Consider the following 24140-nt stretch of genomic DNA (forward strand, 5'->3'; position numbering starts at 1 on the left):
ACACAGATATATATTAGAGCAGGCCAGATAGACACATATATACATATATATATACATATATATGTATATAATGTTAGAGTAGGGCAGGTAAACACATTAGATATTGTAGTAGGTAAGACAGACACACACATATGTGTATCGGAGTAAGCCAGATGGACACATATATACATATATATATACATATATATGTATATAATGTTAGAGTAGGGCAGGTAAACACATTAGATATTGTAGTAGGTAAGACAGACACACACATATGTGTATCGGAGTAAGCCAGATGGACACATATATACATTAGAGTAGGCCAGACACAGATATATATATATATATATATATATATATATATGTTAGAGTAGGCCGGACAGAGACACAGACATATATATATATATATATATATGTTAGAGTAGGCCAGATAGACTTACATACATAAGAATAGGGCAGTTAGACACATTTATATTATAGGAGGCTAGAGAGGCACATATATATTGGAGTGGGACAGACACAGACACATGTATTGTAGTAGGGTAGGTAGATAGATACATATACTTCTAGCAAGACAAAGACACACATATATTAGTCTAAGACACAGATATACACTTATCGTTTAGGGCAGGGGGACCCCTTCATTATAGCAGGTCATATATATATATATATATCTCTGTACATGTATGTATCTATATCTATAGAGAGAGATATATTTACCTCTCTACTTATGTATCTATCGATCATACATATATATATAAAAGCAGGGCAGAAAGAGACACATCAATTATGGTAGGGCGCACACGAACAAGTGAATTTATTGTTCTTACCTCAGGCAAGCCGCTGTCATTATCAGCGTTGCTATCAAATCGGTAGAAAGCACAACGAGCAATGAAATATATGCACTCGTGTGTGAGGGGGTGATGTCTGATTACAACGACGACATCTGCTGCTTTGCATTCCGCGCTTGCTTCTGTGAAACCTTCTTGTCCACAAAATATGTGGAGCTTGTTGAGAGTGTCACGCACGCGTAGAAGGCCTGGATATTCTTCTCCTGCGGAGGATTGAGAAGAGAGAAGTAGTGCACACAGACAAATGAAGCGAAACAGAGAGAAAGAGAGAGGAAGAGAGAGCGAGAGAGAAATAGTGCAGACAGACAAATGAAGAGAAAGAGAAAGAAAGAGCGCGAGTCAGCAGACACACAGAAATATAACGAGAGACAGAGGGAGGAAGACAGTCAAGAAACCATAACTGCTAAAGAGATAACGACAGGACTACACTTACTACAACAGAGTTAAGTAGAGCAAACAGATACATCTGATATGAACATACATACACACCTACATACATACACACAAACACAAGTACAAATATACATGCACACGCATACCCAGAAACACAAAACATACGTACATACATACATACGTACATATATTCATACATACATACCCATATACGATACATACAGCCATACCCATACATACAGATATACGTACGTACATACTTACATACGTACATATATTCATACATGCATGCCCATATAGATACATACAGCCATACCCATATATACAAACACACGTACATACACACATACGTACAAATACGCATACATACATACCCATATAGATACATACAGCCATACCCATACATATACGCATACATACATGCATACAGTCAGAAAGAGAGAGAAAAGTAGTAGATACTAATGGTTCACAGCTACAACAGAGTGGGGGATATTTGTGAGAGCACACCTACACAGAGAGAGAGAGATCAAGAGTACATGGATGTTTACTATGATAAATGTTAGTGAGAGGAGGGGAGGGTATATATATATATATATGAGGCCCCAACTACAGAGAGAGAAAGAGAGGAAATAGTTACTACTGCGGCACAGGTACAGCAGAGTGAGAGTATCTGTATTAGAGCATGGTTATAGATATAGAGTACTAGATGGATAATAACTGGACACAGGGCCAACAGAAATGAGGGCGCCCTGACAAGGAGTGAGACAGAGAGAGTGGAAATAGTTACTACTGCGGCACAGGTACAGCAGAGTGAGAGTATCTGTGTTAGAGCATAGGTATAGAACTAGAGTACTAGATGGATAATAACGGGACACAAGGTTAACAGAAATGAGGGCGCCGTGACAAAGATTAAAACAGAGAGAGAGAGAGGGGTAGATGGAAACTGATGGGTAGTAGTTTCAACAGAGTTAAGTGGGTATACGTGTAAGAAAGCAGGGTCATACACACAGAGACAGAGAGAGTACATCGATGAGAATACGGTTACAACTCCAACACAGAGTGACAGGGTGTACATATTTGAGCGCAGTTATACACAGCAGGGGTTGAATGGTGCTTAATAATATATATATATATATATATGTAGGACAGGCGATAGTAGCAGACACAACAGACACAGATAGAGGAGAAGAGAGTATATATGTGAGTACAGCCACACAGAGAGAATGTATATGCATAGTTCGCATTTTCCGTAAACAGCGTAGATGTACAGTACCTCACAGTCACATACAGAGAGAGTGAGCATATATATATATATATACATATATATGTGTATATATATGTATGTATGAGAGTATAGTTATTCCAGAGAGAGAGGAAGGATAGATAGAAGAGCGCTCTCGAGGGTTACAGAGCGTAGGACCACCACTACGTTAACGTCAGAACAGCATATGGAGACGACCGCACAATTACAATAGTACAGAGAGAATATATATGGGTAGCACAGATAAGGAGAGAGGGCAGAAACAGACATACCGCGCAGCACTGCCATAGAGTATATACAAATAGTATCACAGTGACCAGACAGTACATACAAACGTATGTAAATATATATATATATATGTATAGATAGATAGATATAGATAAATATAGACATATATAGATAGATATGGATATATAGAGAATGACAATGCCCACACAGCGTATATATATATATATATATATATAGTATTACGATGCCGATACAGCATACATATATAGAGGACCACAATGCCCATGGAGTATATATAAGTATACATATATATAAATATATGTTGTGAATTACAATGCCCCTCTAGAGTATTTCCACAGAATCACCAAACGAATAGAGTGTGTTTTCACAGAATAGCAATTCCACCAAGAGTTATCTCCGCAGATTCGCACACTGGCCTCAGAAACACCTACACACAATTAACATGCATGCCCACAGAATATATATACATATATCAATATGTGTATGTGAGGGAACTGACCCTTTTTCCAGGCAGCACACACGGAAGGGTTTTGGCCGTCAGTACTTAGAACGTTATTTGTATTTCCATGTACATCTCTCTCGCAAGGAAGATCAGAGTCAGCGACCCAGGTGCCGTCAACGATGAATTTGAAATGTATGAGCTCCGGTGAACATTTTGCCGCCTTCGTTTTTTTTTCCGTCCCTTTTTTTACAGCTTCGTCTGCTACAGCTTCGTCTGCTTCTCCCACCTTCTTCTTTTCCTCCTTCGTCTTTTTTGGTGTCTGGTCTTCATTGGAGTGCTGCTGCTGCTGCTGTCGCTGCTGCGGCTGCTGTTGTGGGGTCGTTGTAGCTGCTGCTGCTGCGGCTGCGGTGGCTGCAGAAGGGACGTGTGTGGCGGAGCCCTTTCGACTGCTGTTCAGAGCATAGTGTACACCCTTGCGAAGCACAGCAACGAATACTCCATTTCCTCTTCTTTCACACACAACATCTTTCGACCACCCGTCCCAGTCACCTCTTACAGCAACATTATTACCACCATGCTTCCACTGTAAGACCATTTTGGCTAGTACATCATCATCATCATCATCCTCATTTTCATCTTCTTCTTTTGTTTCTGCATCGTCAGTAGTATAGTAATTTGGTGCACTTCTAGAAAATGATCTACTCATGTGGTTCAAACTCTTCTCCCCACTCTTCTTTATACGTGACGCTCCTTCCTCGTCGTCCTGTACTTCATCATCATCATCACCAATACCACGTGCCTCCGTACCTTTTCTTCTCTCAGCATCCACACACGTTTTTGTGGGTGAGAGAGATGGCGACAGCGGTGGCACTCGTTTCCCAGTTTCACTACCATCCTCAAATCTTTCTTGTCTGCCTCCGTCTCCCTTCTTTTGTTGTTGTTTCTTCTTCTTCTTCTTCTCCTCGTCTCCTCCCTCGTGGGCATCTCTCCAACCCTCTCCGCCTCCTCCCTCTTTTCTCCGGTTCACACTGCTACTAGAACTACTCTCACGATTACTCCTATCAAGACGACTGTTACTTCTACTACTACTACGACGCTTGCCACTATAACTATCACCACCACCACAGCCATAGTCTTCATAGACTCTCGTTTCCGAAACGACAGAGAGTGTGCGTGGCACGAGCTCATCATATCCACGTGTAGATCCCACAGCACAGCCAGCAGCAGCTACCAGCAGACTATTAGGAAGAGCTGCTGCTGCTGTCATCTTCTGGGCAGGGGTTTCATTATCATGCGTGCAGTCATACAGCAATGCTGGACATGGAGCTGGACGTAAAGGCATGAGACATTCATATTTCTCTTTTTCATCATGGTACTGCTGCTGTTGTTGTTGCTTGTGTGCTTGCTGTTGTTTTGGTTGCTGTTGCTGCTGTTGCTGCTGCTGGTGCTGCTGCCGCTGTTGTTGCTGTTGTTGCGATTTCTTCTTGTTGCCCTTAACGTTGCCGCTGCTGCTGCTGCTGCTGCCAGTTGTTCCCTTGCTTTCATTGGCATTTCTTCTGTTTTTCCTGACACGGTTGTAGGCGTCGTCTCGTCCGAAGAAGAAAGAGATGTATAAGCGTTTTCTCCTGCATCTCTGTACTGGTGTGCATTCGTCGCAAGCCCCTGAGCTGATGGCGATGCTGATGATGCGGGTGACTCATAATCATCAGTGGACCTCTGTTGCTCATTACCTAATGATACAGTTTTGATAGTACAAATACGATTCAAAGAATACAAAGCAGATAACTGACCAAGACCTCTTCGATGCTGAGAGCTACTGTATCTATTTATATGAGCTGCGAGATCGCCAGCGTTGTGCGTCTGCATTGCCTCTCTTATTAACGCATTGATACCCAGTGATCTTTCAAAGAAAAGATCAAGCTCTTGGCTTCCCGTAAACAGCTCTGCAAAAACCCAAAAGTCTGGCCGTAGTCGTCGGCATTCTCTCAACATATGCTGCAGCGCACACACGTAGGAGTAGCAGTAGTAGTCGTAGTCAACATATGCTGCAGCGCACAAACGTAGTAGTAGTAGTAGTAGTAAACATTTGCTGCGGCGCACAAACGTAGTAGTAGTAGTAGTAGTAGTAGTAGTAGTAGTAGTAGTAGTAGTAGTAGTAGTGTGATACAACGATGGTAATGCATAGCAGACAGACAGACACAGTCAAAACAGAACGAGAGTGGCAAAAGAAAAAACAGTGAAGAGCTTAACATCGCACAAAAACATCCACCCATACAGAACACACACACACACATATTGTCAGTATATAAAATGCGACCGCTGGACAGCACTACCACTGTATACACACTAGAATCAATAGCAGTAGTAATACTGGTTGTGCACGAGTAGCAACAGCACAAAGAAAAACCCCACACTGCATGCAAGCTATAATAGCACTAATATTGTACGAGGAGTAGGAAAAAAGTCATGGTATGCACGGGTAATAATAGTGGTAGTAGCAATAACAACACCACTCAAAGCTGCAGGAGCACTGATTTGCATGATAGTAGTAGTAGTAATAGCAGTGACACTACACAGCAAGCATACGCCAGCATCCCACCAATTGTATACAACTACAGTAGCAACGGCAGCACCAACAGCAGTAGTAGTGGTGACAATAGCAAGCAGCAAGCAGCCATCAGCTGACAGCGTAACAGCAGTAATATGCTGCAACAACAACAACAACTACTGCAGCAGCAGCACTAGAGCTTTTGCCAGCACCAGCGCCAACAGTAACAGTAGTAGTAGTATTGATTACAGCACCCCATAAAACAAGTGAGAGCACACCAGCAACAGCAAAAGCAGCATTACGAGAAGCAACAGCAGTGCCGCAAGGACATGGTGCAGCAGCAGCAGCAGAAGGAACAGGGGCAGTTGCATCAGCAAAATCAGAAGCAACACCAGAAACAGCAGCTTCTTTGAAACAGGCAGGAGCAGCATCAGAAGCATCAGTGCGCGAGCGCGAGCGGACTAGATAGCAGCAGCAGGAGACGCATAAGCAGCAACTCAGCACAGAATCAAGTGTGGTCGTAAGAAGCACTAAGTAGCCGATTTAGAATCGGCAGCTTATTACATAAGCAGAAGCTTTTAAAGGAAGAAAACAGTGAAACAGCAAAGCAGAAAAGGTAGAAGAAAACATATAAAAAGGAAAGCTGTCTCTGTAACTCTAACATACCTGAGCAACATGTATAGGAGTCGAGTGACAATTATCAAGACGGACTCCATGAAAAACTCGAGCAGCTATCTTACAGTACTCGGTCATGTGATTCCATAGGAAGGGAGCATCCTCAGGCCCTTTTCCGTATCTGAAGCAGCAGCAGCAGCAGGAGCAGCAACAGCAACAGCAGCAGCAGTGGTCGTAACGGTAACAGCACCAGCAGCACTCGTAATAGCAGCAACAGCAGCAGCAGTTGTGACAACAACAGCAGCAGCAGTAGTCGTGACAGCAACAGCAGCAGCACTCGTAAAAGCAACAGCAGCAGCAGTCGTAACAGCAACACCAGCAGCAGCAACAGCAGTAGCAGTAGTCGTGAGAGCAAGAGTAGCAGCAGCAGTCGTCGCAACACCAGCAACAGCGTAGTAACGCCAACGTGTACTCACCTGTACTACCACCAAGAGCAGCAGCAGCAGCACAGCAGGCACCCGACCAGCAATAGCAGCACAACACCAACTGGGAGACGAACAGGAGGCAAAAACTAAGCATTAAGCATTAATTGTATATACACATGACAGCATTCCGCCCATAAATGTATACGTACATACATACATACACGTAGATACTTATGCATATACATATTAGAGATAGAAGGATATACACATAATTAAACAAGTACAGAGTTGAACCCACAAATACGTACACATACATACGTTTTCATATACATATATATATATATATATATGTAGCTCTCTTTTACATATATATACCCACATACGTCTTCATATACATATATATATATATCTCTCTCTTACAGATATATACACACATTCAAACATACGTTCATATACCCCTACACAGAAATGCGGATGGATGTACTCACATGTAAATATACATTTATATACAACTCGTATGTACGCGTTTATAACTGTATGTATTATACACATATATATATGTATGTATATATATATATATGTATGACAGCGTATATAGCAACTTTCAAAGCGCGAGGATTTGATTTGTGTGTGGCGCTTCGATGGTGTCAACTATGAAGTATGTGATTGTGACAGCAGCAAGAGACGGCACTAGCAACAGCAGTAGTGGATACAGCGGCAGAAACTCCAAACAAGACTGCAGCGCAGAGCCCCCCCACCAAATGCCGACGGACAAACAGCGACAACTTTGGAGACACCAGCGGAGACACCCCACAGTGAAGAGACACAGTAGCAGATACGCCCCACACTGAGGAGACACAGCAGCAGAGACACCACACAGTGAAGAGACACAGCAGCAGACACACCCTACACTGAGGAGACACACCAGCAGAGACGCCTCACAGTGAAAAGACACAGAAGCGGACACACCCCACACTGAAGAGACTCAGCAGCAGAGACATTCCACAGTGAAGAGACACAGCAGCAGAGGGAGAGCACTGCAGGTACTACCGGAGAGAGAGATTCAATGAGAAGGCGAGAGCGACAGTCACTGGAGCACGTAGACAGCAACAGCCCCACAGAAAGAGAAACTGAGACACATTCCCAGAAAAAGCAACTGAACGAAAGACTGAAAGAGACCGTCAGTGGGGAGCTCAGCAGTCATGGTTCAAAATAATTACCTCAGACAGAGGGTAGAATGAGTAGAAGCTGACTCAAGAGTGCGAGCGAGCAAAAGACTGCCCTGTTCTCCAAACGATGGACTACGGGAGGAAGACACAAATGGAGGAAACTGAGGTATGCAGATCCGATAACAAAAACTAAGAGAGTGTGAACGAGGGTGGGAATGGGCCACTCATCCTCCTCGACCTCGTGGGGGCTCTCGTATGAGCATAAAGCAAAAGCCTTTCGTCGAAAGAAAAGCTATTGCATGCATGCAGACACACGCGGAAGTGCAACTACCGGAGACATGCGTACAGGCACAAGAAGCAGCAACGCAAGCACATGGACGGACCAGGGAGGAGCAACGACTTGCATATACATGCACGCATGCACATCGGAAAGAAACAACGCACACATGCAAACGAAGGGAGGGAGCAACAACGCATGCATGCAAGCAAAAGAAGGAAGCAACAGCGCATGCACGCAGACACAAGGAGACAGCACGTATGCATGCATGCACGCAGACACAAGAAAAAAGCAAGTATACATGCATGCACGCAGACACAAGAAGAAAGCAAGTATGCATGCATGCACGCACAAGGAGAGGCGCAAATGCACCAACGCATGTTGTAGGTGGGAGCAACAGCGGTGCAATCATGCAAAAGGAGGAAGCTATTACGTATGCATGCATGCACGACGGGATGGCACAATGCTGCATGAAGGCAGGAGGAAGATATCACTAGGCATACCTCCATGCACAAGGCGAGGCAACAAAGCATGCATGGATGCTCACTGTGGAAGCAACGACGCACACATGCGTGCACACGGTGAAACAACAACGCCTGCATGCGTGTCTAAAGCAAAAGCAACAACGCATGCATGCCTGCACACGCAGGAAGAGCAACACCCACGAACGCATGCATGTTCGTCAGACAGAAAGGGGTCAAGTCAGCAGCAGTACGGTAGAGTATTGTGTAGTAGATTCCTAACCGTAGCTTGACGCAGTCAGACCACACAACCAACTCCCTTCTCAAGTAGACAAGCGCTCCTGCTGCAGCAAAGTCTTTTGTTGCGTCCCAGCCCATTACCCATCCATTATTTGCAAGAGCTATAACGCTCGATGAATCCTCCTTCTCATCTTGCAAGTGCTCCTCTATGTTTTGCTGCTGCTGCTGTTGTGAGTGCTGCTGTTGTGACTTGCCCTTGCCCTTTTGGTTTGACTGTTGCTGCTGTTGCTGCTTGCTAGTACCACCCTTTTGCTGTGTTTGCTGCTGCAAACTTGTATGTTTTTGCATGCGAGGGAGAGGGGTAAAGTAGCGGGGCGCCAGAGCTTCCCAGTGATTCTCAGTCAAAGGCCCTCTCTTACACTCAAGCCTCTCCCAACGCGCATGCCCTTCAACTGCCTGCATTACGAATGCATGCGACTCTGCTGCTTTCGACTGCAGTTGTCTTTCTACGTCTTGGAGAACGCGTCGCAGCTGGTCTTCCTGCTGCTTCTTCCAAAACCATCGAAGTAGCCACTCTCCTCCCAATACTATCGACCTTCCACGTTTCACACCCACTTGCTTCAGCGCCTATCGTCATAACAACAACAACAGCAACAGCAGCAGCAAAAACAGCAGCAGCAACAGCAGCAGTAACAACCACAGTACTCACAGCAGTATCAACACCACCGACAAAAGCGGTTAACAGCAGCAGCAGTAACAGTAGCAGCACCACCAGCCGCAGCGAACAGACCAGCAGTCACCACAGCAGCAGCAGTAACAACAGCAGCCGCAGCAACACCACCAGCAGCAGCAACAGGGTCGAGAACAGCAATGAAAACAGCAACAGCAGCAGCAACAGCAGCAGTAAGAAAAGGAGTAAGAACAGCAGTAAAACAGCAGGAAAGACAGCAGTAAGGGCAGCACTAAGGACAGAAGCAGCAGCCCCAGCAGTTGCACAGTCTATACGTAAATGTTCTAGCAGGCAGTGATAATATAATGCAGCTTAGAGGACGCCACATATATACTGCTATCACCACAATCATCCTCAGTGCCACCACCACCAGCATCCCCACAAACAGTTATAATCGCATTGATACAAGAAACCAGCACTCACGATGTACCAGCAGCAATAGTGCTGCACCAGCAGAAACAATGTCGCAAACAGCAGCAGCAGGGGCTGCAATAACGTTTATGCTGCCGCCGCAGCAATACCAATAGTATAGTTATGATGCTATTGCTGCTGCAGCAGCAGCAGCAAAGGGGAGGGGGAAGAGAGGGCATCATTTTCAACTCGAGAAGCTTACCTCTCGAAAACAAACGGATACAATTTTTTTTTCGTCGTCATTAATAGCATTTGTTGCGCTAAGGGCACCATGAGCAACAACATCTCTCCAGCCTTGCATCGTTTTTTCAATATCAATCAAGAACCATGCATGCATGTCAAAGGGACGCAGTAATTCCTCTTCAAACGCACGGCAGACATTCTTAAGCTGCTGTTCGTTTTCAATATATCTCGTAGCACCATACTTGGATGCAAACTCTCCTCTGACCAGACGCCTGTTGAAGTCTTGTATTTTACAATCCAATTCATAGGCTCCTCGTAGCCATGGTGAATTCTCTAGTGTATACCTGCAAAATTACAGGAAACGAGTACAATGACAACAACAGCAGTGACATCTGCAGATACAACGGCAGCAACGATTTAGACAGCAGCAACAGCAATAACGGCAGCAGCAACAGCAACAGTAGCGGCAATAAGGAATGCAGCAACAGCGTTACGGACGACAGCAGCATGCAGCAACTGCAGCACCGGGAGGCACAGCAACAGATACAGCCGCAGCTAGAAGGACAGCAGCAACTGCAGCAGTGCCAGCAATAGCGACAGTACCAACAGCGACAGCAGCACTAGCGACAGCAGCACTAGCGACAGCAGCACCAGCTAGAGCAGCAACAGCAACAGCAGCAACAGCAACAGCAGCAACAGCAACAGCTACAGCAGCAACAGCGACAGCGGCAACAGCGACAGCAGCAACAGCGACAGCAACAGCAGTGACAGCAACAGCAGTGACAGCAACAGCAGTGACAGCAACAGCAGTGACAGCAACAGCAGTGACAGCAACAGCAGTGACAGCAACAGCAGTGACAGCAACAGCAGTGACAGCAACAGCAGTGACAGCAACAGCAGTGACAGCAACAGCAGTGACAGCAACAGCAGCGACAGCAGCACCAGTAAGAAGAGCAGCAACAGCAGCTACAGCAGCAACAGTAAGAGCAGTCCCAGCTAGGAAAGCAGTAACAACAGCACCAGTATAGAAAGCAGCAGCAGTGCCAGCAGTAGCGACAGCAACAATATAGACAGCAGGAACAGCAACTGCAGCACGGATGGGAACAGCAGCTATAGCACGAATGGGAACAGCAATTGCAGCACGAATGAGCACAGCAACAGTTACTAGTGCAAAACGCAGCAGCAAAGACAGCAAGCACAGCATTATTATCATAATCAACAGCAGCAGCAATAAGGACCCCAACAGCAGCAGCCGTGAAAACAGCAACAGCAGCAGTAGGAGCAGCACCAACGACGACAGCAACAAGGAGAGCATGATCACTACTACTATCAACGGCAACAGCAGCAGTAGGAGCAGCACCAACGACGACAGCAACAAGGAGAGCATGATCACTACTACTATCAACGGCAACAGCAGCAGTGGCCCGATGCTATTGACCTGACACGTATTTTGATTACGTATGTGCAGCCTCGCTGCGGGGAAAGACAGCAGCAATCAGTACCGGGTCGAACACCTGGATACACGTATACGCAAAAGACAAAACATGCTTCCCTACATACGTATATGGATACATATATACGTATATACGTCCGTGTGTATACATAAGCAGACAAGTCTATAGAGAAATTCCATACATTCAGTAACACACATATATGTACAGATTAAAGGGAGAATTAGAGATATAGAGGTGGATACACAAACAAGAGAGATATCGGTACAATAATATGTACAGATGGATACGTTTAGAGCTGCAGACACGAAGTTATATAGGTGCGCAGGCCAATGAAGACTCTAATAGATTCGACAGCAGAGATATATATATATATGTATACATATACATGTAGACGAGGATATAGACCCCTACATAGACTGACACATAGTTATGTCCACTGGCACATATATACATATACAAATAAATCCACACAAACGACTGAGAATATGTAGCTAGACATACATATCTAGAGAATGATAGAGACATACTTATATATATTATATATATGTACGTATGTATGAGAGCGTAGGTGTGTTGCGTACAAACGTGTGGCGGCGTATATTGCTTTTGTACGAGTATCAGCGTGAGGCTGACTGCGTGTGTATGTGTGTGTGTGTGTATGTGTGATATATATTCGCAGCAGTGCCTGTATGTATAAGGGTTCTCTCTCTCTCTGAGGGTTGGGGGCATATCGAGTTCTAATTGTGTATGTCCGTACATGTCACTAAGACATACGAAGATTCTCTTTATTCGAGTGGTTTTCGTTACAAGAGAGAGTCAACGCCGCGTTGTCAATAGATTTACAAAAGAGAACAACGAGATGAAAATAAGAAAAAGAAGTAAAGTACTACTCTCTCCAGAAACAACAACAGAGAGTCAGCGTATCTCTTACGCTCTCCACATCTCTATACATATCAAGAGTGAGAGAACAAGAAGAAGACGAAGAAGAAGAAGAAGAAGACGAAGGGGAGTGGGAGCTAGCATGGCCTGTCTAGAAACAGCAGTAGAGAGTCAGCATGCTCTTACTCTCTCTATATATGTATATATGTATACATATATACATATATGTATGCATGAAGCAGAGAGACGGCAGCTAGGAGTGTCTCTCTGGTATCAACAGTAGAGGGTCAGCGTATATGTGAAGAGTACACGAACACGAACAAGAAAGTGACAACACTAGAGAGTCAGCGTGGTGTCTCCCTGGCTCTCTATACACACATATACATATATATATATATACATATATATATGTATATATGTAGGCACCACGCTGACCCTTTATGATTGATATATATATATATATATATATAGTGACAGCACGCTGACCCTCTACAATATATATATATATATATATATATATATATGGATAGATAGATAGATAGTAACAGCACGCTGGCCTCTATAATATATATATGTATATATATATATATATATGGACAGCACGCCGACACTCTAAATAATATATATATATATTTATAGTGACAGCACGCTGACCCTCTCTAATATATGTGTATATATATATATATATATATATAGACACCACGCAGCTGACCCTTCATGATACATATATATATATATATATATTTACATGTGGAGAGGGAGAAAAGGAAGGTGAAGACGAAAGTGGGCTACTGTTCTCTCTAGTCAGAGTAATAGAAGTCACAGCGTGTTGTCACTACCTATGAAGAGTACAGGAGGAATGTCTCGAGGGGAATGTCTGAAAAAGAAAGACCGAGGCAGCGTTGGTACATACATACACAGACGCACAGACAGACAGACAGACAAGCACAGACATACATACACACACACGGACAGACAGACAGATAAACACACATACACACACACACACAGATACACACACTAGGAGACGGGCGAAGTCAGTTTGTGTCTTTCTCGTTTTGTGTCTTCTTTATTTTGCTTTATTTCAACATACCCGCTTTCGGGATGTTCGAATAGCCAGGGGCTGTTATTGGCAGTATGATTGAGCACCAAGTCCGTAACACTGAGAAGACCGAGGTCTTGCTCTAAATATTTGACTATAGAGCGTAGCTCTTCGAATCCTACAATATCACTGCTTGTCATACGTCGTAACATTGTTGCTGCTTGTTGTGCTATTCGAATTGACCCCTCGTCATCACCATCATCATCATCTTCTTCTTCGTGTACGCCTGCCACCCCCCTGTTTTCTCGCCCGATCTCCTTCTGCGTGCTGCTGTTGGTGCTGCCGCTGGTGCTGCTGTGGTGGCTGTCTGCGGTGCCTCCTCCACTCGCGTTGTTCTTTGAGAGAGCATTCATGTCGATTCGACTGGCGGGTTTCCGCGGAGAGAGAGACGGTTCTGAGGTCTCATCCAAGAAATACTCGCTTATATGAAGTTGGTCGGCAATGCTGCACGCATTACCCACCACCACCGCCGCCGCCGCCCCACACACATCAACACAACATGCCGAGAGAGCGATGAGGAGGAGCAGCGATTTAAGGCCCACCAAAAGCACCCCTCCCATACAAACTGCATCAATAGAACCAGTACTACTAATACTAGTATTAGTAGAAGCAGCAGTACCAGCACTAGTAGTAGTAGTAGAAGTAACAGCAACACTGGCATTATGTCATTATACCATGTTGAAGGGATACACGAGACCACAATTAGTTCCATCTATTTCAACACAAACCGCCGCTCTTGAATAGTAGGAACAGTAATAGTAATAGTCATAGTAGTAGTAGTAGTAATAGCAACCGTGGCACTACGTCATAATATTATGTGGGGCTGCAACATGAGTTCACCACTATGTGAACTACAATTGCGTAGGAAGGCAGCAGCAACATTTGCCCAAAATGTAGAAATGTATGCGACGTTCTATGCCTGTATGCGACGTTCTATGCCTTCCCCCCCAAATAAACCATGAATACTATATATGTACATGCCTATACATATATATATATATGTATATGCATGGATGTATGTGTATATACACATACCTACATAAAAACGCATATATATATATATATGTGCACGTATATGTAGTAGTCGTCGAAGTAGCAATGTAACGAAGGGAGCAGCTCGAGCAGCAGTAGCACCAGGAGCAAAAGTAGCACCAGGAGCAGAAGTAGCCGCAGGAGCTGCGTGAAGGGGTATAGCAACAGCAGCAGCACTGGCAATATTACAGATATCTGCTTCGCATACATACATATTTGAAAACAGCAGCACCTCCAAGTGCTGTACTGTACGCTCATTATGAAGTGACATGTGCGACAGCAGTAGCACCAGCATTAGCAACAATACAAATATCTGCGATCTATACGAATATTAACAGAAGCGGCGCTTGTATATGCCGCATGCCCAAAATGAAGGAGCTGAGCAATCAAAGTGGAACACATACAAGTAGCTGTGTTGAATGTAGTATATATAGTCCCCCATACCACTAGTACTAATAGTTGTAGCCAGAAAGTGGTAGTCGTCAACGTGGTAGTAGTAGTCGTAATAGCAGTAGTAGGATTAGTAATACTAGCATTACTAGTGGTAATAGTGATTACGGTTGGTTGTAGCCATAGTAGCCTTTCCGATCCTCTCCCACGTCAGTTATAGTAGTAGTACTAGTACTACTATTAGTGATCCTCATACTACAAGCAGTAGTGTTCGTCGTAATAGTACTAGTTGCAGTGCTCTAGTTACCGTATGGTCACTAGTAGTAGTAGTAGTAATAGTAGTAGTAATAGTAGTCACAATACTGCTACCAGTACTACTACTACTACTGCTAGCAGTAGTAGTAGTAGTCAGAACAACAGTACCAGTATTAGTACTTGAAATAGTAGTAGTGATAGCAGTACTGATTGTTGTACTAATACTAATAATGGCTGTAAACGTTCTAGGCAGTTCGCTTCTTCGTCATAGTATTAGTCGTACCAGTAGTAGTAGTAGTACTAGTAGGATAAGTAGTAGTAGTAGTAGCAGTAGTAGTAGTAGTAGTAGTATTGCTAGCACGAGTACTACTGCTAATAGTAGATTGGTACCAGTAGGAGTAGTGACTGAGTACAATAATCACGCCCACATACACACATATACCCGCACGTGCACACACATACATATGCACACATACACACAAAAACTCCCCCCTCTCCCTCCCACCTCACACACACACACACACACGCAGGCAAGTGTATTTCTTCAGTGTGTTTCTGTGCCAGTGCGGACGCATGCAGATCCATAAATTGACTACGTATCAATCAAAGGAAAAGTCGCTCACGAAACAGCAGCTTTTTTCAAATATAGCAAGTACTCACATGCATATAAGCGTGCGCTTGCAATAGCATGTTAGGAAATGATCATGTCTTCAAGTGACTTTAAGCAGCAGCATATTGTCCTCCACAAATGTCTCCATACACAAATATACTGCAAATAAGCCAAAACAAACAGTATGTGATAGCATCAGGCTGCTTCCCATCCCCTCACATATACGTGCAAGAGCATACACACATACATACATATATATGTATGTATAGTGTGTGTAGAACGGTGAAAGCACGCATATACATATGTACATGTATGTATCGCAACTGACGAAACGTCGAATATATATATATATATATGTATATAACAGAGTTTTCATATATATATAAATATATATATATATGTTTACATATATCTATAATGAAGAAAGGTGGAGGTATGTATATACATATATATATATAGTAGTTTTTGCAATTTGACACCCCCCTTCCCGCCTTCACCCGCGAATTGCGTTCTTGTCTTTCTAACAGTGTGAGAATGCTTTCACATAAATGGAGTTATGAAGCAAGCTGTAGAGCATCGCGTATGGACGGATAGACAAGGCGTACCTGTAGCAAGAGCCTGATTCGCCGAGAGCCTGCAGTGGTGTGAAGTGGACAACGTTGTACCCGAGTTTGCTCGTATTCCGAAACATGCGTGGCCACCTACACATAAGAAATACACAAGAACGAAAAAGAGATGAAAATAAAGAAAAAAAAGCAGTGGCCCTCTCGTGTTGCAGAGAATATTAGTGAACACTACGCGAAATACATTTACTACTAATGTACGCATGCGCTACGCTATGCACACTACATTGTACCCTATCTACACGTTGTACGTTTTTTTGTACACATTGTATATATGTACACATTGTATTTATGTACATATTGTACGTTATGTACACATTGCATATATGTATGTATGTACACATTGTAAGTATATATGTACATATTGTACGTTATGTACACATTGTATGTATGTATGTACGTAAGTATGTATGTATGTACACATTGTACGTATGCATGTACACACTGTACATTATGTACACATTGTATGTTGCGCTAGGCCCTGTACATATTACTGTATTGAAAGGAAATATTCTACGCTATGTACATCTGCTACGATATGTAAAAATCCCACGTTACGTATACATGCACTACGCTATGTACACATGCGCTACGGTATGTAGCCACATGCGCTACGCTATGTACACATGCTAGGCTAGGTCCGTCTATACATATATATATGTTTGTAGGTATATATATGGGCATATATGTTTGAACAAGTATACACATATGTATAGTGCTGCTTGGAAAGGAGATAAGGAGGCGTCAAACTACGTAGTACTCGAGACAGAAGAGGTGAGCGCGTATAAGGAAGGAGATACGTACACGACAAACGGACATATACATATATATATATATATATATATATATATATGTACGTGTATATATACAGGTGTTGGTATACAGACATGTATATATATAGGTGCTGAGGTTGAAAAAAAGACCAGACAGAGTTACTTACGGAGCAAAGGGGGAGTGCGGACAAACTTAACGACGCATATATAAATGCGGTACATACGAGGGTACACACCGTACCTACATATACATACATATATATATATATATATATATATATTCATATAGATACATACGTACATACATGGATATACACGTATGTATATATATATATACTAGACGGAGGATATATATATTATACGTACATATTAAATAGATATATATATGGTGTATTTGCTATTAGTATATTTATACGTGCGTCCAAAGATCTACATATATATATATATGTCTATATACTTGGCTGTGTCTTTTTGCTGAGGCAACGTCACACACGCAGTAGAGACATGATAGTGTTAAAGTCCTGACACACGTATATACATGCGCAGCAATGGGAGGTCTACATCTGCAAACACCCCTGATATACATATATATATATATGCATATATACATATATATGTATATATAAGTACAAACATGTATACGTACGTATTATGAGTATGATATACAACGTCATCAAGGAATCTCTAAAGCGAAGCATTCAAATAGATACGTATATGCGACCGCAACAAGACTTCAACCCCAGTACTCATACGTATACTAGGTATGTATCTTATATATATATTAAATACATACGATACATATATATATATATATACGTATACTAGGTATGTATCTTATATATATATATTATATACATATGATACATATATATATATATGTGAAATTCTGAATCGTGGGTATCTTTGGCGGCGGATCTAAACTAAGGTATACTTATATTACATATATATATATATATGTATTTATGTAATATAGGTGTATTACTTCAGTGTAGATATGTGTACACATACATTATACATATTTATGAATCGAATGCACTCACAATGTGTGCATGTGTCCACGTGCGTATGTGTGTATGCGTGTCTGTTCATGTAAACGTATGTAGATACACCCACATACTATATATATATATATGTACAGATAGTGAATAAAATATATGCGATGTGTGTATGTGTGTATGTGCGTGTGTGTGTATATGTGTGTGTGTGTGTGTGTGTGTGTGTGAGTGTGTGAGTGTGTGTCGGTATATGAAGTGTGTATGTATATGTGTGAATGTGCATGAATAAAGGTACACCTACATCAACAGTATATACATATATATTTATGTATATATACGTATAGAGATATGTATAGAATATACGCAATGTGTGTATGTGTGTGTGTGCGGTTGTGTGTGTGTGTGTGTGCGTGTGTCTGCGCGGGTGCGTGTGTGTGTGTGTGTGCGTGTGTTTATGCGCGCATGTGTATGATCTTACGTGCACGTATGAAGGTAGACCTACGTAGTATTTGTACATATGCAATAGGTACAGTTATGTGAGGAGGACCCACGCAAGATGGGCGTGTGTGTGTATGTGCATATGTGTGTCTCTGTCTGTGTGTGTGTGTGTATTGTGGGTATAGACATGTGTGTTTTCTGACGTGTATATATGGCGTTTCCTACCTTGAGAACGGTCCAAGACAGCGCGAGAGAACAGTCTGCACGGAAATGCTTTCTTGTCTTAGGCATATGTTGTTGATATGTAGGAGAGGCTCCACAATAATTACCGATGCAGGAGAGAGAGCAGCAGCTTCAGCAGCAGCAGCAAGAAGAGAATCTACATTATGCCCAAGCACAGCAGCAGCGGCAGAGGCCTCTGCGACGGATACTTCTTCTTCTTCAACACGTACTGCAACTGCTGTTGCATCAGTACTACTACGTGGGGACAGCGGTGTCGAAGCGGATGTTGTCTGCAGTGGACTACACACACAGGAGCTCCCTCCACCACCACTACCACCACTACCACCACCAGTACCACCGGTAACAGGAGAGGCTAATGATGATGGTACTGCAGTAGCTTTACCGCCGCCTCCTCCTCCCTCCGAAGAATTTTCAGGAAGAGCCGAAATTATACGGCTACTCCAACGCCCTAGATATCTGTATTGTAGCCTAAACCGATATGGTCCTGCATAGTGAAATAAATACATATATGTACATACACATATGCATATTTATATATATAGAAAGAGAAATATATAGAAAGAGAGAGGGAGAGAGGCAGAAAGAGCTACGAGAATATGGTACTGCGTCATAGAATAAATATATACATATATATATATATATCAATCCAGAGAGAGAGAGAGAAAGAAAGGGAGAAAGCGCCGCAGATGCCCGTTGTAGCCTAACGCGATATGGTCCTACATAGGGGAAGAAATACACGTATGTATATACAGATGTACATATATGTATACACAGAGGAAGCTACAGGGAGATGTGGTACTGCTAAGTAGATTGATTATCTACATATATATATAGAGAGAGAGAGAGAGAGAAAGAACGATACGGCCTTGCACAGTAATTTTGTATATAGAATATGGGTAGAGAGAGAGGGTATTGTGGCCCTGAAGAGTATGTACATAACATATAGATATATATCTAATGAAAGAAAGAGATATACTACAGTTCTGCACCTACGCCCAATATATACGTATATACATATATTGTATATAGAGATATATATAAATATCGTAATACAATTTTACATCGTTTACCTGTACACGTGTGTACCAAGAAAATGTGCCATAGATACTGTCAGTATAGTATCTCTTAGCAAAGGGACTATGAAGGAGAGTGTGAGAGTATGCATATATATATATATATAATAGTGGTGAGCCTAGGCATATATATAATAGTGGTGCTCCCACGCATATATATATATAGTAGTGGTGAGCGTAGGCATGTATTCATATATATATATAGCATATAGATAGTGAAGGAGTAACATGGCCCTGCATAGAATATAGAAAGCAGATATATATATATATATTGATTTGCTTCTGCGTCACAGAGAGAGCATATATATGTGTATATATATATACATACATATACATATAGAGAGAGACAGAAAGAACTATAAGAGTACATCTCATAAATTTCATATAACTGTTGACGTCTGTTCCAAGAATGCGTGCCGTATAGGAGAGTACTGCACCGTCTTGCAGCACAAGCGACTACGACGGACAAAGGAATGATAATAAGAGATACGCCGGGGAGCAAAGGAAGAAAGACATCCACATGCAAACTGACAACTTCCTCCAAATCGTGGTGCTCCTACGCGTATATATAATTTCGGTGCTCCCACGCATATATATATAATAGTGGTGAGCCTAGGTATATATGTAATTGTGGTGCTCCCACGCATATATATATATATAATAGTGGTGAGCCTAGACATATATATAATAGTGGTGCTCCCAGGCATACATATATAATAGTGGTGAGCCTAGGCATATTCATATATATATATATATATATATATATATATATAATAGTGGTGAGCCTGGGCATATATATTATAGTGGTGTTCCTACGCATGTACATATACATATATATATATATATATATATATATATATAAGTGGTGCTCTCAGGCATACATATAATAGTGGTGCGCCTACGCATATATGATAAATAGTACACGTGACTCCTGTCTCTAGTACAGGTGTCTGAAGCAAGTAGGGAAAATACATTTTCTTTCACTTCGTGGTCGTATCACGGTAGCAAAAGGCCAGTCACACTCTCTAACGATGAAAACGTGTAATACGAGGAATAAGAAGACTTTTTCCAATGTGTGATACCATATTTCCCAATACTGCATGCGATTCTTATTCTAGATCGTGTCATATACATATGTATATATACGTTCATTCCTGTTGCCGTCTAATCCCCAAACGCATACGAATTTACCTGGAAGCTTCGCATGAAAAGCAAATGTCTGGTGACCCAGACCATCGATATTTTGCGGCAGCTTCTCCAGCTCCCCGAGCGGATTTTCTGCAACGCAGCCGATGACTGCATGCGGTTGTGTACCCGCAAGTACCACCATCTCCACCACTGCACCTGCAGTGGCAAGAGCAGCAGGGACAGCAGCAGAAGGAGCAGCAGGGACAGCAGCAGAAGGAGCAGCAGGGACAGCAGCAGAAGGAGCAGCAGCCATAACAGCAGAAGGAGCAGCAGCCATAACAGCAGAAGGAGCAGCAAGGACAGCAGCAGAAGGAGCAGCAAGGACAGCAGCAGAAGGAGCAGCAGCGACAGCACCAGAAGGAGCAGCAGCGACAGCACCAGAAGGAGCAGCAGCGACAGCAGCAGGAGGAGCAGCAGCAACAGCAGTATAGGGAGGAGCAGAAGCACAGAGAGGACGACGTCAATGCAGCGTCTTTGGAGAGTGTGTGTGTCGTGTGTATCTGTCCGTATGCGCGTGTGTATAATTGTATGTGCGTATATTTCTGTATGTGCGTATGTATGTCTCATTATTTTGAGTGTATATATCTGTATGTGCGCGTACACGTTTCTCTTTTACTCTTGCTACTTGGAGTTCCTCTGTGCCACTATATGCGTATATATTCTTATCTGCATGTATGGCGTGTGTGAATGTATGTTTGCATTTGTACATCTGTGTGTGCATATATACGTGCATATGCCTGTATGTATGTACATACATAAGTATATCTGTACGTTGAGCGTATGCTGTGTTTATACGCGCGCTTCTCCGTAAACGCCCGTAAGTGCGCATACTAGATCTTATGTTCTGTTGGCTTTCGTGAAGAAGCGCTCTCTGCATTCTCCTTCTCCACGCCTCCCGTATGTCCTGCCCATTCCATAGAGCAAACGTACATGTTGGTCCCTCTGCCCCTCTACACGCATATGGAGGCATGCAATTCTACGCGTACAGACGTAAGCAGGAAACCCACAGTCAGTCGCCCCTTCGACATTTCTCTTCTCCTAGAGATGTGTAGGAAACAAAAGGAACTTCTGGTCCTGAACAGGATCGAACAGCGGCAAATCTTCGCTGACAAAGACGTTCGTATACGTGTCCACGTATACGCATACATATGTGTAATATACATATGTACACGGAGAGGGAGAGCTATACACACGACAGAGGATGATAGGGAAGACGCAGAGACACTCAGAGAGATCTCTACACAACACACAATGCGCACACAAACACTCACACATGCGAGGTTGCTGCTGTTGCTCCAGCACTCCTTGGTGACAATCGAGTGTGAGAGTGTGTGAACGTGTGTATTTGTTTGTGAACGTCCTCTGTGCAGTGGAGTTCTCTGACGGCTGCTGAGCTGATACAATGAACATTCTCAAACAAATATGAAAGAAAATCATTTACAGGAAACGGTAATGACTATATATGTATAGGGGGATTGGTGCTGACACATCTTCCCTTTTCCAAACTCACTCGTGAAAAACACGCGTTCCTATCCCCTCACAAACCAATAACCTCGAGAAACCTCGCGAACATGTACTCCGAGAATGCTGCATATATATACATATATATATATATATATATATGCTCACTTATATTGAGAGAGCAGAATAGAGTTGTATGTATACATGTGTGTACAAGAGCCGCTTGTGAACATCTTCTTCGCTCACATCTCAGTAATAAGGCTTCACACATATATATGTACATCAGTCATATACGCGTGTCACGGCTACCTACAACGTCAGTCCCACGCGCACGTAAACGAGAAATCTAATGCCCATCTCTCTCCTCTCTCATACAACGTAAGCATGTGCGTGCCCTCATCCTCCTCCTCCCCATCATTCACATATATATATATATATATATAGGGAGAGAGAAGACAGAAAGAGAGAGAAAGACAGAGACAGAGAGAGAGAAACGCACAGTGAGAGAGATGCGTATATGTAGAGAGAGAGACAGAGACAGAGAGAGAAGCGCACAATGAGGAAGATGCATGTATATGCATATATATAAATATATGTATGATCCTTTGCGTCTCACGTAGCACGACCAGAGCCTCTCTGTCGTGTTCCTTGTCCTCCTCCACCTCCTTCTCAGTTTTCTCAAAGATTCAACATACGTCTGTGCCTATTTTCTCAATGGCCAAGAGATATCAAAACCAGACCCTATATTTCCTCCTGTATATATATACATATATATATATATAAGTGTGTCCTGTGTGAGCGGGGCGCTAGTGTAGGTAAGCATCGGAAAACACTTCTCAAGAAGCACCCAAAAAAAAGAGAAAGCACGTTACGCATGTTTGCTGCTGTTTCGTCTTTTTTTGTACCTCTTCGTACGCGAAAGTTTCCCGCACATTTGGAAGAAGGCATTTCAAGTTTCCCCTCTACGTCGAAGTGCACGACGAAGCGTGCTGCTGCAGTCTCGTCGCTTTCGCTTGAAAGCGCCATTTTGTTGAGTGTATGGCCACGTATCAGCGCCCCCGGTGTTGTTTCTGACGTCTTCCGCAGCACGTGTGTGCCAAAGCACACGCACACAGCGCAGAGAGCGTCTCTACAATCACCTACAAAAAAGCCTTTTTCCAGGGCAGCACAAACACACAGCATGCAGACACACACCCCCAGTACAAGTGGCAGACGACAGTCTACACACTAGGGACAAGCAGGGGAAGCACATAGCCAACAGTATTGGGAGGGGCAGCAGCAGCAGGAGGCAACACATATAGCCATATAATTAGCAGCAGGAGGAGGCAGCACAAATCCACATAGCCACTTAATTAGGAGCACCACAAGGAGGCAGTACAAACACACA

At 43.0% G+C, this 24140-nt stretch overlaps 1 protein-coding gene across 1 annotated transcript; it reads right to left on the reverse strand.

Annotated features, from left to right (window-relative positions):
• Nucleotides 1–812: 812 nt before the first annotated feature.
• On the reverse strand, nucleotides 813–23779 carry LOC131479414 (uncharacterized; the record flags this gene model as incomplete). Its single annotated transcript, XM_058659925.1, has 14 exons — nucleotides 23659–23779; nucleotides 21296–21448; nucleotides 19014–19167; nucleotides 16565–16660; nucleotides 14063–14116; nucleotides 13664–13909; nucleotides 10257–10581; nucleotides 9264–9540; nucleotides 8957–9104; nucleotides 6393–6522; nucleotides 4633–5173; nucleotides 3920–4504; nucleotides 3236–3778; nucleotides 813–1036 (listed from the first exon to the last, which is right to left on the reverse strand). Coding segments are annotated over exons 1-14 (3597 nt in total), but the record flags the coding sequence as incomplete, so codon positions are not given.
• Between the last annotated feature and the right edge of the window lie 361 nt (nucleotides 23780–24140).

The sequence above is a fragment of the Ochotona princeps genome, unplaced genomic scaffold, assembly GCF_030435755.1.
Source record: "Ochotona princeps isolate mOchPri1 unplaced genomic scaffold, mOchPri1.hap1 HAP1_SCAFFOLD_1714, whole genome shotgun sequence".
NCBI lineage: Eukaryota > Metazoa > Chordata > Mammalia > Lagomorpha > Ochotonidae > Ochotona > Ochotona princeps.